This window comes from Sceloporus undulatus, chromosome 2 (assembly GCF_019175285.1).
Source record: "Sceloporus undulatus isolate JIND9_A2432 ecotype Alabama chromosome 2, SceUnd_v1.1, whole genome shotgun sequence".
Classification (NCBI taxonomy): Eukaryota; Metazoa; Chordata; class Lepidosauria; order Squamata; family Phrynosomatidae; genus Sceloporus; species Sceloporus undulatus.
In genome coordinates this window covers 285,794,260-285,817,228 of record NC_056523.1, presented here as the reverse complement: position 1 = coordinate 285,817,228, position 22,969 = coordinate 285,794,260, and the positions used below count along the sequence as shown (strand labels likewise).

Sequence of the window (22,969 nt, the reverse complement as noted above, 5' to 3'; positions counted from 1 at the left end):
GGAGCTTCTTTTTTGCTCTGCGAGGGAGTCGCGCGGTTTGTATGCTGCAACTCCCTCGCGGAGCAAAGAGCAGCGCCGGCAGACCTTTGCGGCGGTCTGTAAAACGCCTCTGTTACAGGAAGCCACTCTTCCTCTGTTTTTCCTATATCTTTTTGATTTAGCCAAGAGGTTAGTCTGTCCATCTCTTTCATTTCAAATAGTTTTAAAAGCCATTCATCTACTGTTGGTTATTGTTGTCTCTTCCATATTTGAGCTGTCATTATTCTAGCTGCTGAGATCATATACAGCAGAATTCTCCACCATTTCTTTTCTATGCAGGGAGGTATTAAGTTTAGCATATTTAATATATAAATTTCTGCTCTCAATTCAAATTTAACTCTCAGAATGTGTTGTATTGAAATATGTATTTTCTTCCCAAAAGTTTTTAATTTTGGATATCTCCACCATATATGGTACCAAGATCCTATGTTTTGTTGACACTTCCAACATTTATTTGAGTCTGTGTTGTATATTTTAGCGATTTTTAGTGGAGTTAGATGCCATCTTTGTTCCATTTTCCAAGAGTTCTCATCCAGATCTTGAGATTAGTATTATTTTATTTATTTATTTATAGTATTTCTACTACACTCTTCAGCCAAAAGCTGTCAGAGTGGCTTACTTTTTTAAAATTAGACATTTAGTAAATTTTTATGTTTCAACTCTTGCATATTTCCAATTGTCAATGTCAATTACTCTTCCTATATCTACAATCTTAAATGTCCACTACTGGAAATAAATCCTATTGAAAACTCAGTAGGTTGTGCTTCCTAGTAAATGTGTTTAAGAAAGAGATATAAGGGCAGCTAAATATAATTTATCATGCTTGTATCCTACCATGTGTGTGTTTAGCTTCATAGCAACCTACTGATTTATCCAAGGCCACCCAGTGAGCTGCATTGTGAGTGGAGATTTGGGCCCAGGAAATCTAACTGTGATTGGTGAGGCTGACAGTCTTGTGTACTGAATATGACAATAACCAGTGCTTTTATCTTTGCTTTTAAAGTGCTAACATTCTTTTTAAGAAGCGTGTCTAATACTAATGGGTTGTTAAAAATTAGCTTGATAAGCATGTGGAAATACATCAAACAGAATGGTTAGTTTTCATTACTATACCAATCAAGAAGGTGTTCTGGGGTGTGTAACCCAGTACGTACCTCCCTTAAGCTTCTAGTTGAAATTTTTAAGGAAACCCAATTAATTTTATCTGTCAAAACATGTCCACCACAGAAGCATATGAACCAAAGAAAGCACTCTAATGAGCTAAAATGAAGAAAAGGAAAGGAGAACATAGACAGGTAGCCAGGAGACATTTTTACTTGGAAAAATATGTCTACTTGGAAGTATTTGTTGAAGGAAATAGTGGGAGTGTAATTTGTAATTCTACTGTACAAATTGCAGAAGTAATCATGCAAATTAAAAATAAATAGAAAGAAGAGAGAGTATAAGGCTAATACCTCACAAAAAGTATTCCTCACTGTATGAATGTTGATTTCAGCATTGGACAAACTGGGAATTAGATCATATGGGCTATTAATGTAATCATACAACTTCTTGTTATTCCTTTATAACAATACAAATGAACTACAGTTCATGTAAGAAACAGCTAAAAGCAGAATAGATTAAAAGGTCATTAATTGGACCATTGTTATGTATTTATTGCAATGTCAAGGAGCTGGTTGGAACTATACAGCTGAAATGCTGCTTGTGTTGTTCTAAGCAGGGTTACTGTTCACAGAGTTTAGAAACTGCATATTGTTTATGATTGTTGAATGATATTATTAGCTGGGAGTATGTCACATAGGTTTTGCAGGTGCTTCTCTCACTGCCATTTAAAGTTTTGAAGATTTTAGAAGATTTCAATTTATCTTAATGTATGTATTTTTAGATTGATTTCAATTGTATTTTTAAATCTTGTTAGCCAGTGTGGGGGCAGTTTAAACAAATTACAGGATAAAAATTAAGTAAATGTTGTAAAGGACATGTTTCTTAAAGGATACAAATAGCTGCAGAGAATCCAGTTGTTTTTGTACTGTATACAAATGGTAGATAGAGTCTTTCTTTCCCTGTGCTCATAGTTCAACCTGACTTGCTTTACTGCAAATGCAAGCATGTCTTGCTTTATTTGTTTCTAGCATTCTTTGGTTTGGATTTCTACCTTTCTAGATTTCCTTGTCCAATATTCATATGACTAGCACAAAAATAGATTCCAGTCCCTCTCTAGACAGACGTGACCTGTGGTCCTGGTTCTGGGGGTGTACTTATAAATGCCAACACATAGCTAGCATGGCGTAGTGGTTTGAGCATTGGGCTATGACTCTGGAGACCAGGGTTTGAATCCTGTTTTGGCCATGGAAATCCACTGTGTGAACTTGGGCAAGTCACATTCTCTCAGCCTCAGAGGATGGCAATGGCAAGCCCTCTCTTGAAGAAACTTGCCAAGAAAACTCCATGATAGGTTCACCTTATGCTGTAAGTAAGAGATGTCTTGAAGGTGCACAACAACATCAAAAACTGTGTCCAGTCAGTTACATGGTACCTATTGAATGTGACTCCAGTTGTACACCCGCATAAGCCCAACTAATAGAGCCTGTTTCTCCTTAGGCAGCATATTTTTATCCTCATGTGATTCCTATCAAACAGAATAGAAAATACGTATGTTTGACTGTGAATAACAATATGAAATACCATTTACTGATGTTAAAGGGTAACATTAACTTGAAATTTAGAGATCTATTTAAAGAATTCTGCAGTTACTACAAATGATGATTCATTGGAGATAAATTGTTTAGGATAGGTGGAATAACTTCATAGAGCATGGCTAGTTGACAGCAGATTCAAATTAATCTTGTTTGTTTTAAACTATTGAATAAAGAAATGGAACGGATATCAGACACCACCTATGTTTCTGTGGGTTGCTTTGTTTTGAACTTGGTACCAAAGAACATGGGACGATAGCATATCAGAAATACTAGAGATCTCTGTAAGTTGTTATCTCAACTCATCAAATTATGTTATCTGTGACTAATGATCCCCCCCATTTTTTTTTAAGGCAGGTGTCCTTGCTTAGAGAGTTTTAACATGCTGCTCTCCTGAAATGCCCTTAGGCTGGCAAGGGCAAATTAAACTGTTGAGAATTGCATTAAAAAAACAATAGGTTTGGTACACAGAAGGGCTTGTGTGTCAAAGCAGCTGCAGAGCAAAATGGGCCACACACACAGAGAGCTCAGTAAGGGGCCATTGAGATTTGGCCAGCTAAACTGCTGCCACCTAAACAAACACCATAACAAGAGTCAGTGATTTACTGTTTGATCTAAGTAGGTGACCACTTGGAAGTAAATCTTTCCAAGTACTTCAGCTAGGAACTCTCCGTCTATTGCAAATAATGGGACTCCAGCAAGACTTTCTTGTTGGAGGTGGCAATTAAATTGATTAAAGAGCTTTTGATAAACAGTATTTGAAGGCTAGTAACATTTTCATATAATAAGGTGGCAGGTATTGTGCTATTTTCCCTTTTTTAAAAGGAACATTTACAAAAACTCAGCAAATGAAGTTCTAACTTTATGTGGAAAACTACTTGACTTAACCTTGTTGAAGAAAGAAACCCGTATAATTTTCTTTAGCTTTTGTTTTTTGTAGTGTGTTCCAAAATGTAGGTCACAGAACAGAAGGATAATTTTAATTTTGCAACTGATTAAAGCATAAAGACATGGCATGTTTAAATATACATTTCTGCATTTTTTTAAAAAATGTGCTTCTAAAACTTTCCAAATGGTAATGTCAAGGACCTAAAGTCTGTGCGTTTAGTTTTTCTATTTTGGAATTCATGCTGTGCACTGCAGTTTTTGGTATTACATATCAGTGTTTACAGTTACTTGTTCAGCTGAGTAAAAATCACTTCCTCCCATGAGGAAAATTTTTAAATTCTAGGCTATTGGCCAAACTCAATTTCTGTGTTTTTTTTTAATTAAATTTAAAAAACCAGGCATCTAGAGATTCTGCTGTAAATTGAATTCTCCCACATTGTTTATACAATGTCTTCACAAAATCTACTCATACTTAAACTTACTTATACTAGTGTAAACCTATGTGTTGCCTTCAGTTCCTTCAGCACAGGAAGATGTTTTGTCTTCAGTACAGTGGGAGTGGCTTAAGTAGTGAGTTTTTAGCCTTTCTTACTAATAAATGCCAAAATGTTAAAATTATTTCTAGAAATTTAAAAAATTCAAGTGGTTATGCCTTTATTTCTACTGTTCAAGCTGGAGCATCACCCATTAAGAGGAGAGGTGTGGGCATGCTCTGAGGAACCCAAAGCCTTGCAGAAGCACCATTAAAAAGACAACTGTAAGTTTTGTTTTTTTAAATACACATTACCACCTGTCTCTTTCAGGCAGCCTCATCACCTGAAGAATGGTCACACTGAATATCTGGAAGAAGGTGTTGGCTGATAGTTTTCCAATCAACTACTTCAAGAGCTTTATGTGTTGCTGTTCAGGCCAGAAGGTTGTTTCAAGGTCCCTCTTATACCAGAGGTGTTTTTCTCCTTCTGTTCAATTTGTGTGCCTTCAAGTCATTTCTGACTTGTGGTAACCCTAAGAAAGTGATGGCGAACCTTTTAGGGACCTAGTGCCCAAACAAAACAGTTTTCTGTTGGGACTTCTGGGGGTGGGGTGGGAATGGGACCTCCAGGTGGGACTTCCGCCCTCTGGAGCGGGACTTCTTCCCCCCACCCTTCTGGACCTTCAGCTGCCTCTCCAAAGACACCTGAAAGCCCAGGGGGCAAAGGGGGAAGAAGAGGAACAGGCACATGCCTTTTCCTTCTCCATCCTGGTTGTCCTGGGCCTTCAGCTGCCTCTCCAGAGGCAGCTGAAGGCCTTGGATGACCTGGAAGGAGGAGGAACAGGCACATGCCTTTCCCTCCTCTTCCACACCCTCCACTTGCCACAAAAAATGGCTTCGTGTGCCATCTCTGGCACGCATGCCATAGGTTCGCCACCATGGCCCTGAAGTGACCCTATCATGGGGTTCTTTTAGCATGATTTGTTTGGGTGGGGGGGTTGCCCTTGCCTTTCTTTGAGAATGTGACTTGCCCAATGTTGCCCAGTGGGTTTCCATGGCTGAGTGAATATTTGAACCCTGGGCTCCTGGAATCCTAGCCCAACACTCAAACCACTACAACATGCTGACTTTTTCTGTACGTTTACCTTCTTGAAAAGGAAGGGTGCTAAAAGTGCTGATAAGTTTAGCAGACAAATGATTAAATCCATGCTTGAAAGGCTGTCAGTTCTCCCTTCAGGCAAGAACGATCTTCCCCACTGTTGCACTGTCTCACTTGAGAATGAGCAGCTTTGAAAGTTTGAAATCGATGGCAGATGACCAAGCCAGTTTGCACCTTCAAGCCTGGTTGTTTATCTCTCCTTACTTTTTGCCTGAGAAAGAAATGTGTTGAAGGTCCTTCCTTCTGTCCCACATACTAATTATATTGTTTTGCAGGACCTTGCATGTTCTCATTGTTTTTGGTATTCAGAAATGAATGTAAAATGTTCAGAAGAATATAAAAAGCACAAATATAAAGACATGATATTGCACTGCAATCTGTGCTGCATATTATAGCCACAGGTGGTAAAGGAATGTGTATACAATAGTAATGGATAAGAGGGCAATATCTTTCCTGTCCATTCTATCAGGGATGATCTGTTATTTGTGATAGGGCTGTTTTGCTACGGTTATGCAAAATGCACTTGTAGCAAAATTGCATAAAGTGTAAACTTCCCTTTAGAAGGACTCATGAAAAATAAAAAGGTGTAAGTCAGTGACAAGTCAGGGAGCCTGTGTGTGTTGTGGTATCTTATAAATGGTTTGAAGTAAGATTTAGCTAATATTGAGTCCAGGCAAGATTATATAGTGAGTCATGGTATGTCAATTCCAGGTACTCTGGGAGGAAACAGCTCATCGGATCCTTTTTTAGTTCAGGTTTTGATGAGTTTGGGGAACAGGAGCTACTCTGGTTGACAGCATCTCCTAAGACAAAGGGAGAGTTTAATTGTGCTATGGTTGATTGTCTTGAACATCCCAGAGGGTTTTCATATCTTTTTGAACCATCTGGCAAGGTTAAGAGTAGGAGCCGCTACTATGGAGTGCTTCCATTTATCTCATCAACAATTTCTGGGAAGTAGAGTTTGAAGACTGTTGCTGTACCACATGGTACTTTTTTGTGGGAAGTTGTACATTTCATGCAGTTTCCTATAATGTGGATGTGTTGCAGGTTTTTAGAAATAGGATAGAAATCTTTCTTTCCTAACAGCTTTTATGTCAAATTTGTTTTTAAAAACTGGATCTGGTGTTCTGATTTATCTGACATATATAAAGAAAGTCCATGTAGCCATATAATTTCCTAAAAATTTAACAGCTGTGGATATGAAACTTAAGCTAGCATATATTATTCATGCTTGTTACAAAAACAATTTCATGAGATGGTATAAAATAATATTTTGAACTTTATGAACTTTGATCATAAAATGGAAAATGGGAACAATATGATTTTGAAAGATATATAAACAATTAACCAACTTCTTGAGAAAAAGCTTGTCAGGAACCCTCAGATATGGAGAGGAGAACAAAATTCTGATGTTTGCATTGCATGGTTGTTATATGCTGTGACATCAAGACGCTGAGTCCTCTTCTGTGGGTTCTGTTGCTACTTCCTCACATATTACTAGAGCATGCTGATTGGCTCCTAATGTGAAACAGATGGTGCTAGAGAAGTACACATACACATATGAGTATCATTGTGGTTGATATGTGGCACTACTTGATTTTGGTTCATGATTGGCATGTAGTGTGGCATGGCATTGCATTTGTGTTGGTCTACGTTCTGTGGGATATCTTTATATCTTTGTTGCCATCGGATGCTCAGATTTTTCAGTAAGTATTTATATTCTGGGATTTTAATTTTGCACTGGTTCAGTGGGGCTTCTACATCTACCCCCCCCCCCCATCAGACTTTTTGGGGCTTTCATGATGCAGTACTAGCATAGTTGCTATGCTGATGTAACTTAGAGTCACAGTTTTAGTTAATTTCATGACTGTTCCAACATTCACCTTTTGAAGTAAAGAAGTAAAAAGTAGACAAAAGGAAACTGTCCAAGGAAAGGCTCCCTCTACTTGTTAAGAAATCATTTTGTAACTAGACAAGGAAATTCATAGTCATCTGTGACCAGGAGAAGATATATTTCCCCCAGATTTAAATGAATCATATTTGTGTGCTATATTCTTTGACCTTTAGGGCTAATGCTGCCTTTAGAGTGTGATGATAGCCGTGACGGGTTAAACCCAGGGATATTGAAAGCTTGTGGATTTTAATTGCCATGTAATTTAAATCAGACCTGCCAGACAGTATTTGTATAACATTTTAAGCACAAAGGTTTTTGTCTGGCATACTTCCAGTGCTGCATATGTTCATCAAATGTTGTTTAGTCATTGTAGCATATTTATGCTATCTGGAAACACATGTATTTAGTTTCTTGAACAATGGGCTTTAATCAGGGCCACCTCCTAGATATAGACAACAAGGACAACAAGTATTTAGCAAGTGCAGTGCCAGGATTAAAATTAAGTATACATTTGCTTGAACCTCACCTAAATCCACCCCCTTTATTTTAAAGTGGTGAATAGGGACTGCGTTGGGCAGAGGATTTATTCATCTCAGATTTTATAGTTTGGACAACAGCCAAAATGTTAAAGCACTTAAGGATAAATAAAAAGACATAATTGTTATCCATGGATGCCTATGTAGGCCTAATGCTGGCCCTTGCTCATCTGTGCTTTCCTCACAGCCTTTTCATATAAAATTTCATCATGCTTTTCTAATGGCTATGGCTGTATCTGGAAAAATGCCTGGCTGCAATCTCCACCACTTCACAAGCATACGTCCCATAATGGAAACTGCTTTTAAAATAAAGAAGAATTTCAAAACCAGTTTACTAAGCTGAAGTTGTGAAAAAAGTGCAGTTGTGGATGTCTACAGGCTTTTGCTAAAGATCCTTGTTGCACAATGTTCATTAATTATAAAAAATGGCAAAGAGCTGTTATGTTGTTTTTGTATTACATACCTTTAGAGCACTTAGCTTCAAGCTCTACTCGAGCAACTCTCACTAATTTCACACAGTGCTGTGTGTAGGATAACTTCTTGTGGAATTTGCTTTTTCTGTATACCCTGGGTATTTATTTGTTTGAAAAGATGCAGAGGGATCTTTTGAAGTATAACTCACCTAAGAGCCAAGACCAGTCTAAAGTATATCCACACCCTTGAAGTGTTGGGTATGTTGTTTACCTGAAAACCCCAAAACAATAAGGAAATAAGATGGTGGTTGCAATTTTCAGATGACGAGCCTATACAGTCCAGTGTTCTGTTCCCGCAGTGGCCAACCAGATATCTATGGGAACCTCACAGCCAGGCTATGAGAGCGATAGCATCCTTCTGCTCATTCTTCCCAGCAGCAGTTGCTGAGAGATATGCTACCATCAGTAATAATGAATCATCATGCAATTGACCACATGGAGGTCAGAACTGTACTGAATGTTCCATTTATGACTGCATTTTAGAGGTGTGTAAAAGCAACATTACATTGGAGGTGTTATTTTCTGTTACTTTCCTAATGAGTCCAAATATATTTGGATCTCTTCCCCCCCCCCCAAACAGTTGCACATTTTGTTGACAAAGCCATTATGCTATCCGTAGAACAGTAAAGGGGTGGGATGGGGATAGAGGGATGTTCAAACTCTATAGATCAGGAAAAGAATTGCAGGTAATTTTGGGCACCAGTCATGCAGATAATTCTTTCCTTGCAGTTTTCAGGATACAAGCCATTTTCATTGGGAGCGGGGTGGGGGGGGGGGGGGAGAACAGGGACATTCTTTTCTGTGACATTTTGTCCTTGTCTTTCTGCCTTAAAGCAAGTTACTCACACACAGCACACAATAGTACTCTCTTCTCTGCCATCCAGATGATGATGAGCCAAAAGCAGAAAGCAAACCAAGTATTGCCTGCATGATTCCAACAGTAGTGAGGGGTCCAGCTAAATTACGCAGATGTTACAGGAGGAGGATGCAAAAAAACAAAACAAAAACCTCTAGCCTTTTTTTCTGATTTGTCCTGGATTAAAACCTGACAGGCCTCTTCTGCCAAATCTTCTGAGCATTTGTTTCAGTGGAAAGGTTGGATAAGAATATTAAAGAGTTCCAATCTTTCAAAATTCTATCTGTAAGGTAGGTCAGGTTGATAAAGTGTAACTTGTCACAATCACTCAGTGAGTTTCATGGCACTGGGGAGACTTCATCTTGTTCTTCCGAACATACTGTATATACTTGAGAAAAATATGCCCCTAAATTGACCCTAAAATCCTGTATTGACTTTTATATGGCTCAATATTGCTTAGAAAGGTTCTGAAACAAGCACCGTTGTGATGCCCCACTCACTCTTCCTGCTTGGAGGCAGGAGTGTGTGTGTTTGTGAGTGTTGGGATGTGAAACAGTTTCCCAATCCGATTTTAAAGCCTTTTCTTCCCAGGAGAGAAACATTCCATTTAACTCCACTTCTTTACCTTCCCAATCCGATTTTAAAGCCGTCTCTTCCCATCAGAGAAACACCCCATTTAACTCCACTTTCTTCTCTTTTCAATCCAATATTAAAAGCTTCTCCAGTACTTGGGAAGTGGTGTCAGGTGGTTGGGAGAGATCCAGAGAAGGGGAAAGAGGGAAGGAAGTGATGTTTTCTCCTTTATAGCCCCATAAGTTTTACCCTCGACTTAGCCATGTGTCATATCAAAATCCATGATTTTTATCCTGAAGCCTTCCTTCAACTTATACATGATGTCGACTTGTACACGAGTATATATGGTACTAACTAACTACACTTTCACCTCAAAGAATAATAACAAAAATAGAACCTAAACACTCAAAAAACCATTATAGGTAAACAGAGCTATCATTTCAAATGAATTCCAACAAATCAGTAGTTCTGCGTGTCAGTGTCAGAAAGAAATGATCTCTTACATGTTATACAGTGTGCCCGCGCTATAGGTGGGCGCCCCATACACGTGGCTTCCTGCTTACGTGGAAACCGCACGATGGGAGAATGAATAGCGCGCATACCCGTGCCGCACACACTCTCCCACACCACAAGCATGAGCCCCATTCAATTGAATGGGACTTGAGCATGCACTTTTTTTGGCTTATGCAGGGGTTGGGGGTCCGGAACAGATCCCCCACATAAGCCAAGGGACCACTGTATGTGTATCTCATTGGATGAAAACATTCAGGGGTAGCTGTGTTGGCCATTTAACAAATACGACCAAAAATCCATCAGTGATCTGTTCATTGGCCAACTGAAATGCACAATATATTTGTTGCAAGCTTTCAAAACTCCATGGGCCTCTACATCAGGCAAGATGTTACAAACCAAACAGAAGGGGGAAAAAAAAAACAATCGGAGATGTTAGTCAGATGCCTGCAAGTTGCTAAAGATGTTATGCCGAGGAGGATATCTTTTGCAGGCAGGCTCCTCCTGGCCATGTGGCAATAGGGAGTTTTTCAAAGTCCAGGAAATGTAAAGTCCATTTGCATCTCAACAGGGACCCCTCTTTTGCAATCCAATATGTCTCCATTCCAGTGAGGTCACAGGCCTCTTTGTAGCCAGAGAACAATGGATTGCTCAAGAAGTCTCCATATTTTTGCATCAGGAACATTTCTGTGATGGAGAGGTAAAACATGCAAATTAAATTTAATTTGCAGGAACCTGCCTGCAAATGATATCCTTCCCATCGTAACATTTTTACTAAGGACTGAAACAACATGTAGGCACCTGACTAATACACGTATCTCCATTTTTCTCTCTCCAGTTTGGTTTGTAACATCTTGCCTGATGAAGAAGCCTATGAAGCTTTGAAAGCTTGCAACAAGTATATTGTGTATTTTGGTTGGCCAATAAATGTATCACTGATGGATTTTTGTTTGTCATTGGATGAAAGTTTACTTTGGATATGGGACTGGATGTATTACTTGGAGTGCAAAGAGCCAAAATCTAGTCTTAGAATAACTAGCTATGTAAACCAATATATTAGGTGCCACTTTTCACAGTCTGTTCTAACAGTTCTTACTATGTTGTCACCTAAGTAACGTTTTCAGTTCTGGAAATTTAATTTGATTACCTCTAGCCCATATTTTTATAAGCCCCATGAAACTGCTTGGCACTGCAAAAGCTCAAGTATCAAGTAGTCATCAGTTCACAGAACTTCATGCAGTTTATTAAAGTTGTTATTAAAATTGTTAAAGAAAAGATTATAGATCATGTTCAAAGTCGAGAAGACCTAACTCAGGGGATCCTTCCAAAGATGCCTAATCTCTTATGATACCTTCTGAAAGAACTTGGCATTCTGGGAGAGGAACATGAAATTGAGAAAATAAAAAGTTTATTCATTTACAGTATTGACTGTATGATGTCAATCTTTCTCTTAATAATGAATTACCCTGTCTTTGACTGTCCTATGAAAGCAAACCGATTAAGCATGAAAAATGCTTTGAACTGGCAGAGAAGAATTGTCTGGTCCAGTCTTTTCAGTAAAATCCATTATTGCTGAAACAGTATTAGATATTTATATTTTCAGAGTGCTGCAGGTTAAGGCTGTGAGCTTAGGGCTATAAAACAGTACTTACTCTGAATACTCATTGCAAGCTTTTTAAAAAGTTATATTTGTTGTTTCAGGAAATACATTTGAAGGCAGCACAGAATCCATAAATATAGTTTCAGTAGTTCCTAAAACTGATTTTTGCATGCAAATCATCTCAAGTAGCCACTGCAAGAAGTCTGTTTACTGCCTGGCTCTCTTTATGCTGGAAAAGCAGAAAATGATCTGGTAAAAGTCAAGTTTAAGCCCAGCAATCTGCGCATAGATTTATTAATGGCAACAGGGGAAATCTGCCCTACACTGGTTCTATTAAATGCTACAGTCTTGGTGCTTTAATTCCCATCAGCTGGGAAATATGAGGAATCCAGTGGATGAATTCTGATGTTCAGTTGTATTTCCCAATCTTGTGTAGTAGTAAACAAAATCCAAAGTCCATAATGTACCTTTATTAGTTTATCATCTGATCTTGGGCCGCATATTTTTCTGGAAATTCTGTATGAACAATAAATTCAAATTTTGGCAATCCCCAGTTGCACATTTGTTTATTTAATGTTATGGATCCCTTATATTATGTAACAGCACTGTACTGTGTGTCTTGAAATTTTATTTGCATCGTATTCTTTTGTTTAAATTCTACATACAGTCTTAAGCCTACATAAAGTCTTAAGAACATCCATCAGAGTTCTGAGAAGATTGGAAATACCATGGGAGAAATAATGTCTGTAGGAGAGAAGGTCAAGTAAAGAGAAATTAATGTGACCACTTTACCTGGATATGTGTTTCTATGTGTGCGTGTGTTTGCATGGGTGTGAGAGAGAACAAAAACAAGTACAGGAAAATAATATCTGAATGCAAATAATGACCAAGAAATCCTTTATTTCTTGCCAGTCTCACTGGCTACAAAATATCCCACATTTTAAATAATAAATGAGAATCTAATAGCAAAGACTATTCAGAAATAATTCAGAAAATAATTCATTAACATGTTAGCTACATGTGAGAGTATGATCAAGTATGCTGAGAACTGATAGGATAACTCAAGCCAGTCTTAGGGCCTGAACAGACAGGCCAAAATAAAGCTGCTTTGGGGTCACTTTGGAGATATGCTGTTTAAATGAGACACAGATCTTAAGAGGCAAGATGCTGCACCAAAGCTGTGTTCAAGTCCTTAGGACTGGAGTGTGTCTTTGGTGCAGCTTCCATCCTCTTAGGATGCATGTATCATTTAAACAGCATACCTCTAAAGTGACCTGAAGCAGCTTTATTTTGACCTGTCTATTCAGGCCCTTAATTAGCTATATGTGCTTTAATAAGGATTTTTTTGCTTTTTTGAAAGTTACATCCAATAAGCAATATGCGATGTATAACATGGATTCACTATATAGAAATATGTTATGTTTTAATATGCTGTAATACTGTGGATGCCATATAAAGCAGGGGTGGAGTAAAAATGATCCACAACATACATGCAGCCCCATAGTGCTCCATTGCTCGTCTTGAACCTCCCCCAACACTATCCCACTTCTAATTTTTATATTACTAGAGGATATAGGGACAATTTTGCCAATTTTCACCCCAACTCTTTTCTCAAAAGAGGAAGTCATTTCTGTTTTTAAACAACAACCCTCTGGATCTCATACATCTTCAGATGACATAGTTAAATGCTCTTGGCACACTCTGGACTTTAGTGGGACAGAGGAGTTGATTTCATGGGTTTGACCCTTCAAGGTTTGTTGAGGGGCATTTGGACCTTGGAAAGTTGTCCCACTCATTATAAAGCAAGGCTTTATCATGTGGAAGTCTATCCTGTGACACATTTACCATAGAAGACAAGGCAGTTGGAACACTCCTAGGTAAAAATGGGAAACCATGGGTCTCACCCATGGCATAGAAAACCTCAGTCTGGGATAGGAAGCCTCTGACTCACTCCTGACCAGACCTGAGCAGACTCCTTCCCCAAGTACTCTCCTTGAAGGCTGGTGAGGAGAAGAATAGAAGTGGATTTCCGTCCATGCAGTCTCTCTCCCAAATGGGAAGATGAGTGGTGCAGTAGTAGTGGTAATAATAATAATAATAATAATAATAATTTATTTATATCCCGCCCTTTCCATAGGATCAAGGCAGCTTGCAATCATAATAAAATATAATACAATAATGCAGTGATAAAATCCAATATAACAGTACAAAATATAACAATATAAAATAAAACCCATTATCCCTCCCACCAGCATAACAATTTAAAATTCTTTATAACAATAAAATACTTCTCATCATTAATATAATCACACAACAACAGAGAGATGGGTATCCAAGGACATTTTTGTATGGGGATTCAATTAAACGGGCGACTGAGTAAGTTATTCAGTGAAGTAGGAGGAATCCTCACCACCACCCCTTTTTTTAAATCTCTGTTTGGTGATTGGAGATGACTGGGTATTCTTTTTACATACAGTTCTCCATATGGTTCCAAACCCTGGGGGAAGGTATGGAGCATGGTCATCTGGCTCCATGATTTAGTGTCACTTTAAATGACCCACCCAAGGTCCTGAACTTTATTATCCAAAAAGCACGTTGAGCTTTTTAATTCAGACTAATGCTCGTGGTGGATTTGACATGTTCATTGGCATGTGAGTCACCAGCCACCATTTCCTCTGAAACCACTTTGCTCATTCTTCCACTTCTTCAATTAATTTCCCTTTCCCAGCAGTGGACCAAGGAAATCTAGGTGTGTGGCCCCCAACCCCAATTTCACCCCCTTCTGAAGAGAGGCAGAATCTGATGTTCCTCCCCAAATGGTACCCCAAATTTAGCATACAGGGTGACAGACAGTCTTGCCCATTCCTTTTGCATCGTGCTGCATTTTTTTAAGGGGCAAGAGTCTCCCAACACAAAAAGGAGTTTCATTTGTATTGTTGAGTGCACACTTCCCCCAAAAGCAGCCTAGTTTAATACATTTGATGTCATTGTATGGCACATTTTCCAAGCACCACTATTGTATACAAAGCCTTTGCTTCTGTTTTCTCCAAAGAGATTAAACTCCATGACCCAGATCCCACTGCTACATCTATTTTCAAAATAATAGCAAAATTAACAGTTAATTCTAATTATATTCTTAAATACTCTTGACTATCTCTTTATTTCTTCACAGTATATATATTGATCCCCTCCCCTTTTAAGGCAGGGAACAAGTTAATGGAACCATGCTGAACAATATATTCCTGCATTAAGCTAGAACAGCTGTAGTTTAACTTGTTGGTCCTCAAGGCCTGTGGGATTGGCTGATGTTCATCTTGGATCTTACTAATACTTCATGCATTTAGCCTTTTGTGTTCTTTTTTGGCTTGACTGTGAAGAAAAAAAACTTTCTAAAAATGTCCTTCAGCTGTAATATTTAAAATAAACAGGCAATGTATTGCTGTGGAAACCAGACAGCATCCATGAATTTTGTTGGCTTCGTAAACCTTAGAAATATGCGAGTCATTCATGTTGAAGGGTAATCTTCACACAAGTTTCTTTTACCTTTGTCCAGATACAACTACCCTCTTTATTACTTTCTTTCTACATGACTGCCATACTTGAATATCAGTAAAAAAGTTATCTTGTTATGTTTACCTGCTACTTTCTTGCTGCCAGAATTTTATGGAGGGAGCAGGACAATGTTGCAAACCCCTGATGAAGAGATCTTTCAAGTAGACATCAGATAAATTTGAAGAATTCTTGTAGATTTTCAGCATTGTCATGACAATGTATGTGAGAGTGTCGTTTGGAAGACCAGTAACATTCCTGAAGAGAGAGAGGCTGGGTAATGGGATCTGACATTCAAATCTGTATAGTCTACATTTTTGCTACAAACAGACCATCTAAATCGGTGTTGAGTTGTAGATCAAGCCTCTTTACCTCACAGGTAGTTAAGAAGGAGACATAGAAATCAGATGGTAAAGAAGGAGACATAACTGTTTGGGTCTAATTGGCAGAATAATACCAGGTGAAGCATTATTTTATTTCTCTACCCTGTGCTGTTGGAGAATGGATGAAAAGGGATTTGGAGTCTTCTTGGTTGAAACCTAGTTATATTATGTATATCAGCATTTTTTAACCTGTAGAGCATGGACCTCTGGGGGCCCATGATGTCCTCCCAGGATGTCCATGGGGCCTTGGGAAGCTCTCTGGTCTCTGCCTGGCTCTGCTATTACTGCATGTACTCCAGGGCGCTCCCTTGCTACATCTCCATGCTCTGGCTAGGCACACATGAAGGCACCGGTGTGGAGGGAAGGAGCCTAGCAGGGTGGCTTGCATGAGTGGTGGGGAACAAAGCCCCTTCTCTCTTTGCTATTCCAGCTGCTGCTGCTGTGCTCTGGAGAAAGGGCTTACTGTATGCCTTCACTGCCTATTTCTCTGCCCACTTGCCATCCCTCCCTGCTTGTCTCTTTATTCTGCAGCCATGGTTCATGTGGAGAAGCCCTGCTGGGAGGGTGGCTTAGGTAAGGGGCAGAAAGCAAAGCCTCTTCCCTCTCATGCCATGCTCCCGGGGGGGGCTCACTCACCCTCCCTGCCTCTTCCCCCCCTCACCTGCCCTCTTGCCCTCCCTGCCTCTTTCTCCTGTGATTGGAGCATAGGTGGAGTAAAAGGCAACCTCAGACATTCCAAGTCAGGTGTATAGTATGTACAGTTTTTGATACACTTTAGGGTTTTAAATCTTAAGTTACGTCTTGTGGTCTGCTGCAACACAAAATATTTCAGTGGAGTTCCTTGTGAAGAAAAGTTTAACAACCACTGATTTATATGATTCCAGCTCTCACATGGGAGTAGGGAAAGGATATATGTGGAAGCATAGCTAATATGATAAGGGACTGTATCACTTCTACACCAAATACTTGGTCAGTATCATGAAGGTGTTAGTCCCCCTATATACAAAGAAACAGAAACACATTTTTTACCTCTGATATTTATGGTATGAAGTAGTAGTTTATCTGGGTTACAAAAAAGAGAATTTCATTCATGTTTTACTGAGCTCTCTTCTTCAGATTATTTCCAGTATACAAGTTCTGAAGAAAATGTTAATGTGAAGATGAGTCTCAGTGGCTGAACTCAACAGCAATACAGTCCACATCCAGTGTACAGTATATTGCCCAGATTTCACCCTGTTTACACCATACTGACTTAGAAAAATTAGGATTCAGATTGGGAAAAAACAATAATGACAGGAAAGGTGGAGGGAAGTAGAAAGAGAGGAAGGGCCACATGCAAGAAACTCTTAGGGAGGTCACTGGTATAGGTTTGCAAGAACAAAGCAGAACAGTGGAGGGTAGGGAATCTTGGCGATGTCTCATCCACAGAGTCACCATGTGTCGAGATCAACTCAAGGGCAATCAACAACAAACAAACAAATAAATAAATAAAACTTTTATTTTTATCCCGCTTTTCTGTGATGAGACAATCAAAGCGGCTCACAACATATTAAAATATCCACATTTACAAAATTATGTCCCAAATTACCCCCCTTAAAACAGGTTTAAACCTGTTACAATTAAAATATCTATTAAAAACACAATAAAAAATACGAGGACAGAGCGGTAGGCTAATACATGATGTGGGGGGCAGTCATTCTGTGGTTCGGCACTTTTATTCAGGAAAGGCCTGCTGGAAGAGATCCGTCTTGACAGCTTTTTTAAAGCTGTCTAAGGCGTGTTCCACACACTCCAAAAGTACGTGCTCGGCACGTACAAGGGTTAGGAAAGGGCGTCCCTTCTGGATGCCCTAACCTTAGTATGTGCCGAGCACGTACAAAATGGCAGCACCCATTGTGACATCACAACCGCGCCACCTCCAAACAGAGCGGCGCGGAAGTGATGTCCTGGCGCCGTGCGAGGGCGCCTGGCATGCCCTTTCCGCGCCGCCGGAAGGAGCTCCATTTCGGAGCTCCTTCCAGCTTTGCGTCACTGGCCGCAGCCTTTAGAGGGGCTGTGCCAGGGACACAAAGCAGAAAGGGGCCAAGTGGCCCCTTTCTTTTTGTCCCTGCCACCATTAGGTGTCCTTGGGGCATGAAGCCCCAAGGACACCCCTTTCCAGGCCGCAGGGAAGTGGCCTTTTGCATCTTCCCCATGGCCTGGAAAGTGGTGGATCAGGCCTCAGAGGCTGCCGCTGTGGCAGCTGAGGCCCCGATCCAGTGGGGAAAGGGACATGTACAGGCCGCCCCAAAGGTGGTCTGTAAACCGCCTAAGCTGGCAATTTGATGGATCTCGCCCAGCAGGCCGTTCCATAGTTTGGGAGCAATTACAGAGAAGGCCCTCTGGGAGGTAGCAGTTGGTTTGGATTTTAAAGGCTGCAACATCCTGTCAATGACATTTGTGAAATTCTTTAGTCAAGAGATGTGCTGAAACCTGAAGCTCAGCTTTGTACATGTTGGCTTTTGATGTAGTTCAACCTATGGGGATGGATGGCTTGTTTTATATTCTTGATGGTACAGAAAAAAGCCGCAATCCTCTACATACTTGTCTGGAAATATGCCATTCTGAGTAGTAAGATTCACATCTGAGTGAAAGTAATTCCAGTTGATTTTTTTATATATATAGATAGGATCATTTTCTATGTAGCACTATTCACCTTGAGTTATCTATGAAGAGAAATACAGGAAATATAAAGGACAAAATGGTTCTGTTTACTTTACTGTTATCCTGATTTTCTACAAGAATCCCAAAGTGGCTCATAAATAAAATGTAGATTGCATTTGGAGATGAAGACAGAATTGAAACAATAAATAATTGCCTCTAAAATAATCCAAATATGAAAATAGGAGTTATTAAAATAATCAGTGACTTAGACTTCTTTTGGTTCAAATGAAGAAATAGTATAGGATGCCACCCATCCTTTGGATACTCCTACTGAAAAGAATCCAATAGCAGTGATGGAGTATGGGTTGTTTTTAAATCATCATGGGAAGCTGTGTCAGTTTAGTCACTAACTGGATAGTAACAGTGGAAAATATTGCATCCGTGACCTACTCAGTTCACACAACTTCTTACTTTTTTCACTAATGTTGATCAGACTTTGGCTTTTGTGAAGCAAGAAAATTCTGCAGTACTTTCAGACAAAAAGTAGTTCAATAAATCTGTATTAAATGGCTTGCATTTCATTTCTATTAGATGGACTATGTATCCATAAATTAATATTCCCCATTAATGCTAACATTTTTAGTCAAATATCTCAACAAATAAATATTTGATTAAGTATATCAATTATTTCAGAATGATAGCCTCTTCCACGCATATGAAGTATGACCCATTCTTTTGATTCATATATACCTCCATTGAGGATGGAGGAAGCTTTTTTCTGTTGCTCCTGAGAATAGGACCTAGAACAATGGATGCAAGTTACAGGAAAAGCAGTTCCACCTAAACATTAGGAGGAACTTCCTGACAGTAAGAGCTGTTAGACAGTGGGACACACTCCCTTGGAGTGTAGTGGAATCTCCTTCCTTAGAGGTCTTTAAACAGAGGCTGGATGGCCATCTGTCAGGGATGCTTTGATTGTGAATTTCTGCATGGCAGAGGGTTGGATTGGATGGCCCTTGTGGTCTCTTCCAATTCTGTGATTCCTAATGTCCTAAGATAAGTGTCATTTCAAGTTTGCTTCATATAGTTGGCTAATAAGGAGGTCCATCTTTTATCCACATCTTAGAAAACATAATTCCAGTATGCCAGGCATAATCTTTTTTGATGCAGAAAATACTGAATTGAACAGCATCTGCTCAGTACCAACAACTGACTAGGAAAACATCGTAGCTTTTTTCAGCCAGAAGTAAGTTACATTGGTTTCAATGGAATTGCCTAGGATTTCAGCCTTAATACAAAAAGGGCATATCTGTGCATACATAATTCAGTTTGTTAAACAGAAAAACTACAGAACAAATTTGAAGTCCATTTCATGTAGGATGCATTCTTGATTATATTGTTCTTAAGCTGTTTTCAACTCAAGCGTACAGCTGCAGAAATGAACATTTTTATGTGTGCTAGGTATTAAAGTAATTGGTCCAATCCAAAATATTTCTTGAATGAAGTGACTTAAAACTGTTCTTTTCTAACTTTGCGGAGTGTGCTAGAAATTTTAACACAATTTGTCTCAAATGTACATTTTATATATGCTGGACAGGTCCCCAATAAATAAATCAATGAAATGACTGTCCCTTGAGTATCACCTTTCTTAATCTTGGTACACATGTAGATATAATGAAGTTCTCACATGAGAAATGCCTAATGGTAGGATACTGTAAACATATACCCTCCTCTGAAATGCACTGATTCAAAATGCCCTCAAACCATTTACAGCTAATGTTCATAACCATAGTTTATGTGGTGGCTGATATTGTACCAAGCTTGAATTAGGCCTTTGTTTTTCATGACCATTAACAGCTAGGTGCTGGGCAGCAGGGTCATTATTTACATAGTTACCACAAAATACCACAGTGTATTTCATTGAAATTGAACAGCAACGTCTCTGGAAACAGTGATAACGCTGGCTTACTAGCACATTACATCCTGCCAGACTGTGACGGCATATTCTGATCTTGAAAGCTAATGGGGTCAGGGTTTGGGAGAGGAGACATTCAAGGAAACTCCTTATTACTATACAGAATGTTGTTGCTTACTTTGCATGGCACTTTGTATTAAGCCTTGCAGCTTAAGGAGAGATCAGACATGAAGCTCATGATGTGGTTGTCACTGAAAACAGCACCGGATGTTGTATTTGCTTCCTCCCCAACCTATCTATAATACTTGACAAGAGAAATATGTAGTATGGCATTGTTATGCCTTTCCCTATTCTCTTTTACTTTACAATGTAAAACCTTTTACTAAAAGCAACTGGGAATGGAAAGAGCTGAATGAGATGCTGAAATAATACTAGTACATCCTTTATTTCTGTCCATCCCATGAGATTTGAGCAGTGAGAAACTTGTTCATTTGCGGAATACAACTCCTTTCTACCCTAATTAGTATATCCTGTGATGCGGGATAGCGAAAGTTGCAGTTCATCAACAGCTGGAGGGTCAAAGGGTTCCACTGTTGGTTTAAACATTTTGTGTTCATTTCTAGAAAACTATTTCAGTGTGGTTAGATGGTTAGGAGATCAGGTAATCTTCCATTCAATGACTGGTACATTTAGGTTTACTAAATAGTCATGAAGAAACAGTAATATGGCTACTGTTTGCCGATGTTGGGATTCTGCCTCCACATTTGCTTTTTCTAATTCTGCCTCCATTAGGTAGTATTAGCTTTTGGTGGAAAACCAGAATCCTAGAAAGTATTTTCTGGAGGTAGGACTTCTTTGCAACACCTCAACAGACTGTGTGGGTGCTCTCTCTCTCTCTCTTTAAGGAACAGGTTGAAATGGTAATAGCAAGTCTCACTTTTTTGCGAGTGGATGTGGACTTGGGTCCCATTTCCAAAATATCTCATTATGTATATGCAAATATTCCAAAATCCAAAAAACTCTGAAATCTAAACTACTTCTGCTCCCAAGCATTTTGGGTAAGAGAGACTCAACCTACATTCCTGTTGACTGCTTGGTTATTTATTAGTATTAGTATTTATTAGTATGGCCCCACCATGTCTAACTGATGGTAAGTTTCTGTGTTCTCTCTCCCATAAGGGGTGTTTGTGCATGTGTGTCTGTGTCTAGCTCTGTCATAGGTTCAAGACAACGGAACCTAGTTACAGTATCTGAAACTTAGCATGCATGCTAAGGGGATGATTATATATATATATATATATATATATATATATATATATATAATCTGAAGTACTACATTGAGTCATTGGATAATAAACATAATTCTCTACAGAACATTAAGTTTTAAGGCAGAAATAGGTTCTGGGGAAATGCCCCATAGTTTTAGATGTCTCTACACTAATGCAGAGAGCATGGGAAACAAACAAGATGAACTTGAACTCTTAACACAGCAAAGCAAATATGATATAATAGGCATCACTGAAACCTGGTTGGATGAGTCTCATGATTGGAATGTAGTAATAGAGGGGTATAACCTATTTTGGAAAAATAGAACAAACAGGATGGGAGGAGGCATTACATTATATGTCAGGGATATTTACACTAGATATAAGGTGTATGTGTGTGATTAAGGCTGTAAAATGTGTTTCAGGTTGTAGCTTCCAAAGTGGTACATCTTATATCTCCAAATTCAACTATCTTCTGAAGAGGATATATGACATTGCCAGTTTCATAAAGAAAGTTGGAAGAAAGGAGGTGGGGCAGTTTTATAATAATTCAGTGAATATATTTTTAGGAACATGTTACATTTTGTCACATGAAGAAGATACTGTATTATAATTTCAATAATATGATTTGGTTTCTATAATGGAAAAAAAGGACTATTTAAAACCTAGTGGCTGGGACCATTTCCTCCACAAAGATTACTTTGTAACTGTTTTATGGGATGTGTAATGCTCTGAATATCTCCTGATACAGCTATCAATCCAGATACAGTTTGATACAATATTAAAGTGCTAATTTGAACGGACATTGTCTGCGATAGCATACATCATACCAGGCACAGAGAGTGTGAATGGCACATAGCCACAGCCATGTGGAAAAGTGTGGGGAAGAAGAAGCTTGCAAGAAAGAGCACTGGTGGCACCCTTCTCCGAATTCTGCATTTCTGATGGAAACCAGTGTTCTTACTGCCTTCAAAATGGTGAATTTGATAAAATATACCTTTTAGGTTAAATCTACTTTGTATTCTCAATTCTGTAAAATTTGCCTTTTCTGTGCTGTATAGGGTCAATTCTGTAGACTGGTATTGTGGGCATGCATTCCTCTTTTACTCTTTCCTTGTGAGACCATAAGAAGAGGTTCAGAAGCTTTTGTTTCTGTTTCTGCTTGATTGCAGCTTGTAGTATGTCCAAACCACAAGGTGTGGTTATGTTAACTACGGTTAATTGAAACAAGCTATCCTGAAACACATTGGCCCTATACAGACAGGCCAAAATAAAGCTGCTTCGAGTCACTTTGGAGGTATGGTGTTTCAATGATGCATGCGTCCTAAGACTCTGGAAGCTGCACCAAAGCTGCATTCCAGTCCTTAGGATTGGAACGTGGCTTTGGTGCAGCTTCTGGACTCTTAGGACGCATGCATCATTCAAAGGCATTCCACCAAATCACTTGTACGTAATATTTTTGCTTGTCTTGTTTTTTTATATCCACATTTAGGTAGAGACAATAGTATCTCAAAAAAA

At 39.0% G+C, this 22,969-nt stretch overlaps 2 protein-coding genes across 8 annotated transcripts in view; one reads left to right on the top strand and one right to left on the bottom strand.

Moving 5' to 3' along the window:
- TMEM167A (transmembrane protein 167A) overlaps positions 1-22,969 on the bottom strand; it is a 257,207-nt gene that overhangs the window by 33,954 nt on the left and 200,284 nt on the right. The window lies entirely within an intron of this gene.
- The window catches only part of XRCC4 (X-ray repair cross complementing 4), a 132,370-nt gene that overhangs the window by 7,008 nt on the left and 102,393 nt on the right, over positions 1-22,969 (top strand). The window contains exons 1-2 of one of the 7 annotated variants that reach the window (XM_042450924.1): positions 21,810-21,980; positions 22,203-22,428. The exons of 5 other annotated variants lie outside the window; for them this stretch is intronic. In XM_042450924.1, the coding sequence (XP_042306858.1) occupies positions 22,300-22,428 (129 nt within the window). In that variant the 5' untranslated portion in view covers positions 21,810-21,980; positions 22,203-22,299. Of the gene's footprint in view, positions 1-21,808; positions 21,981-22,202; positions 22,429-22,969 lie in introns of those variants that run through there. One more of the 7 variants, XM_042450923.1, reaches the window with a different exon arrangement.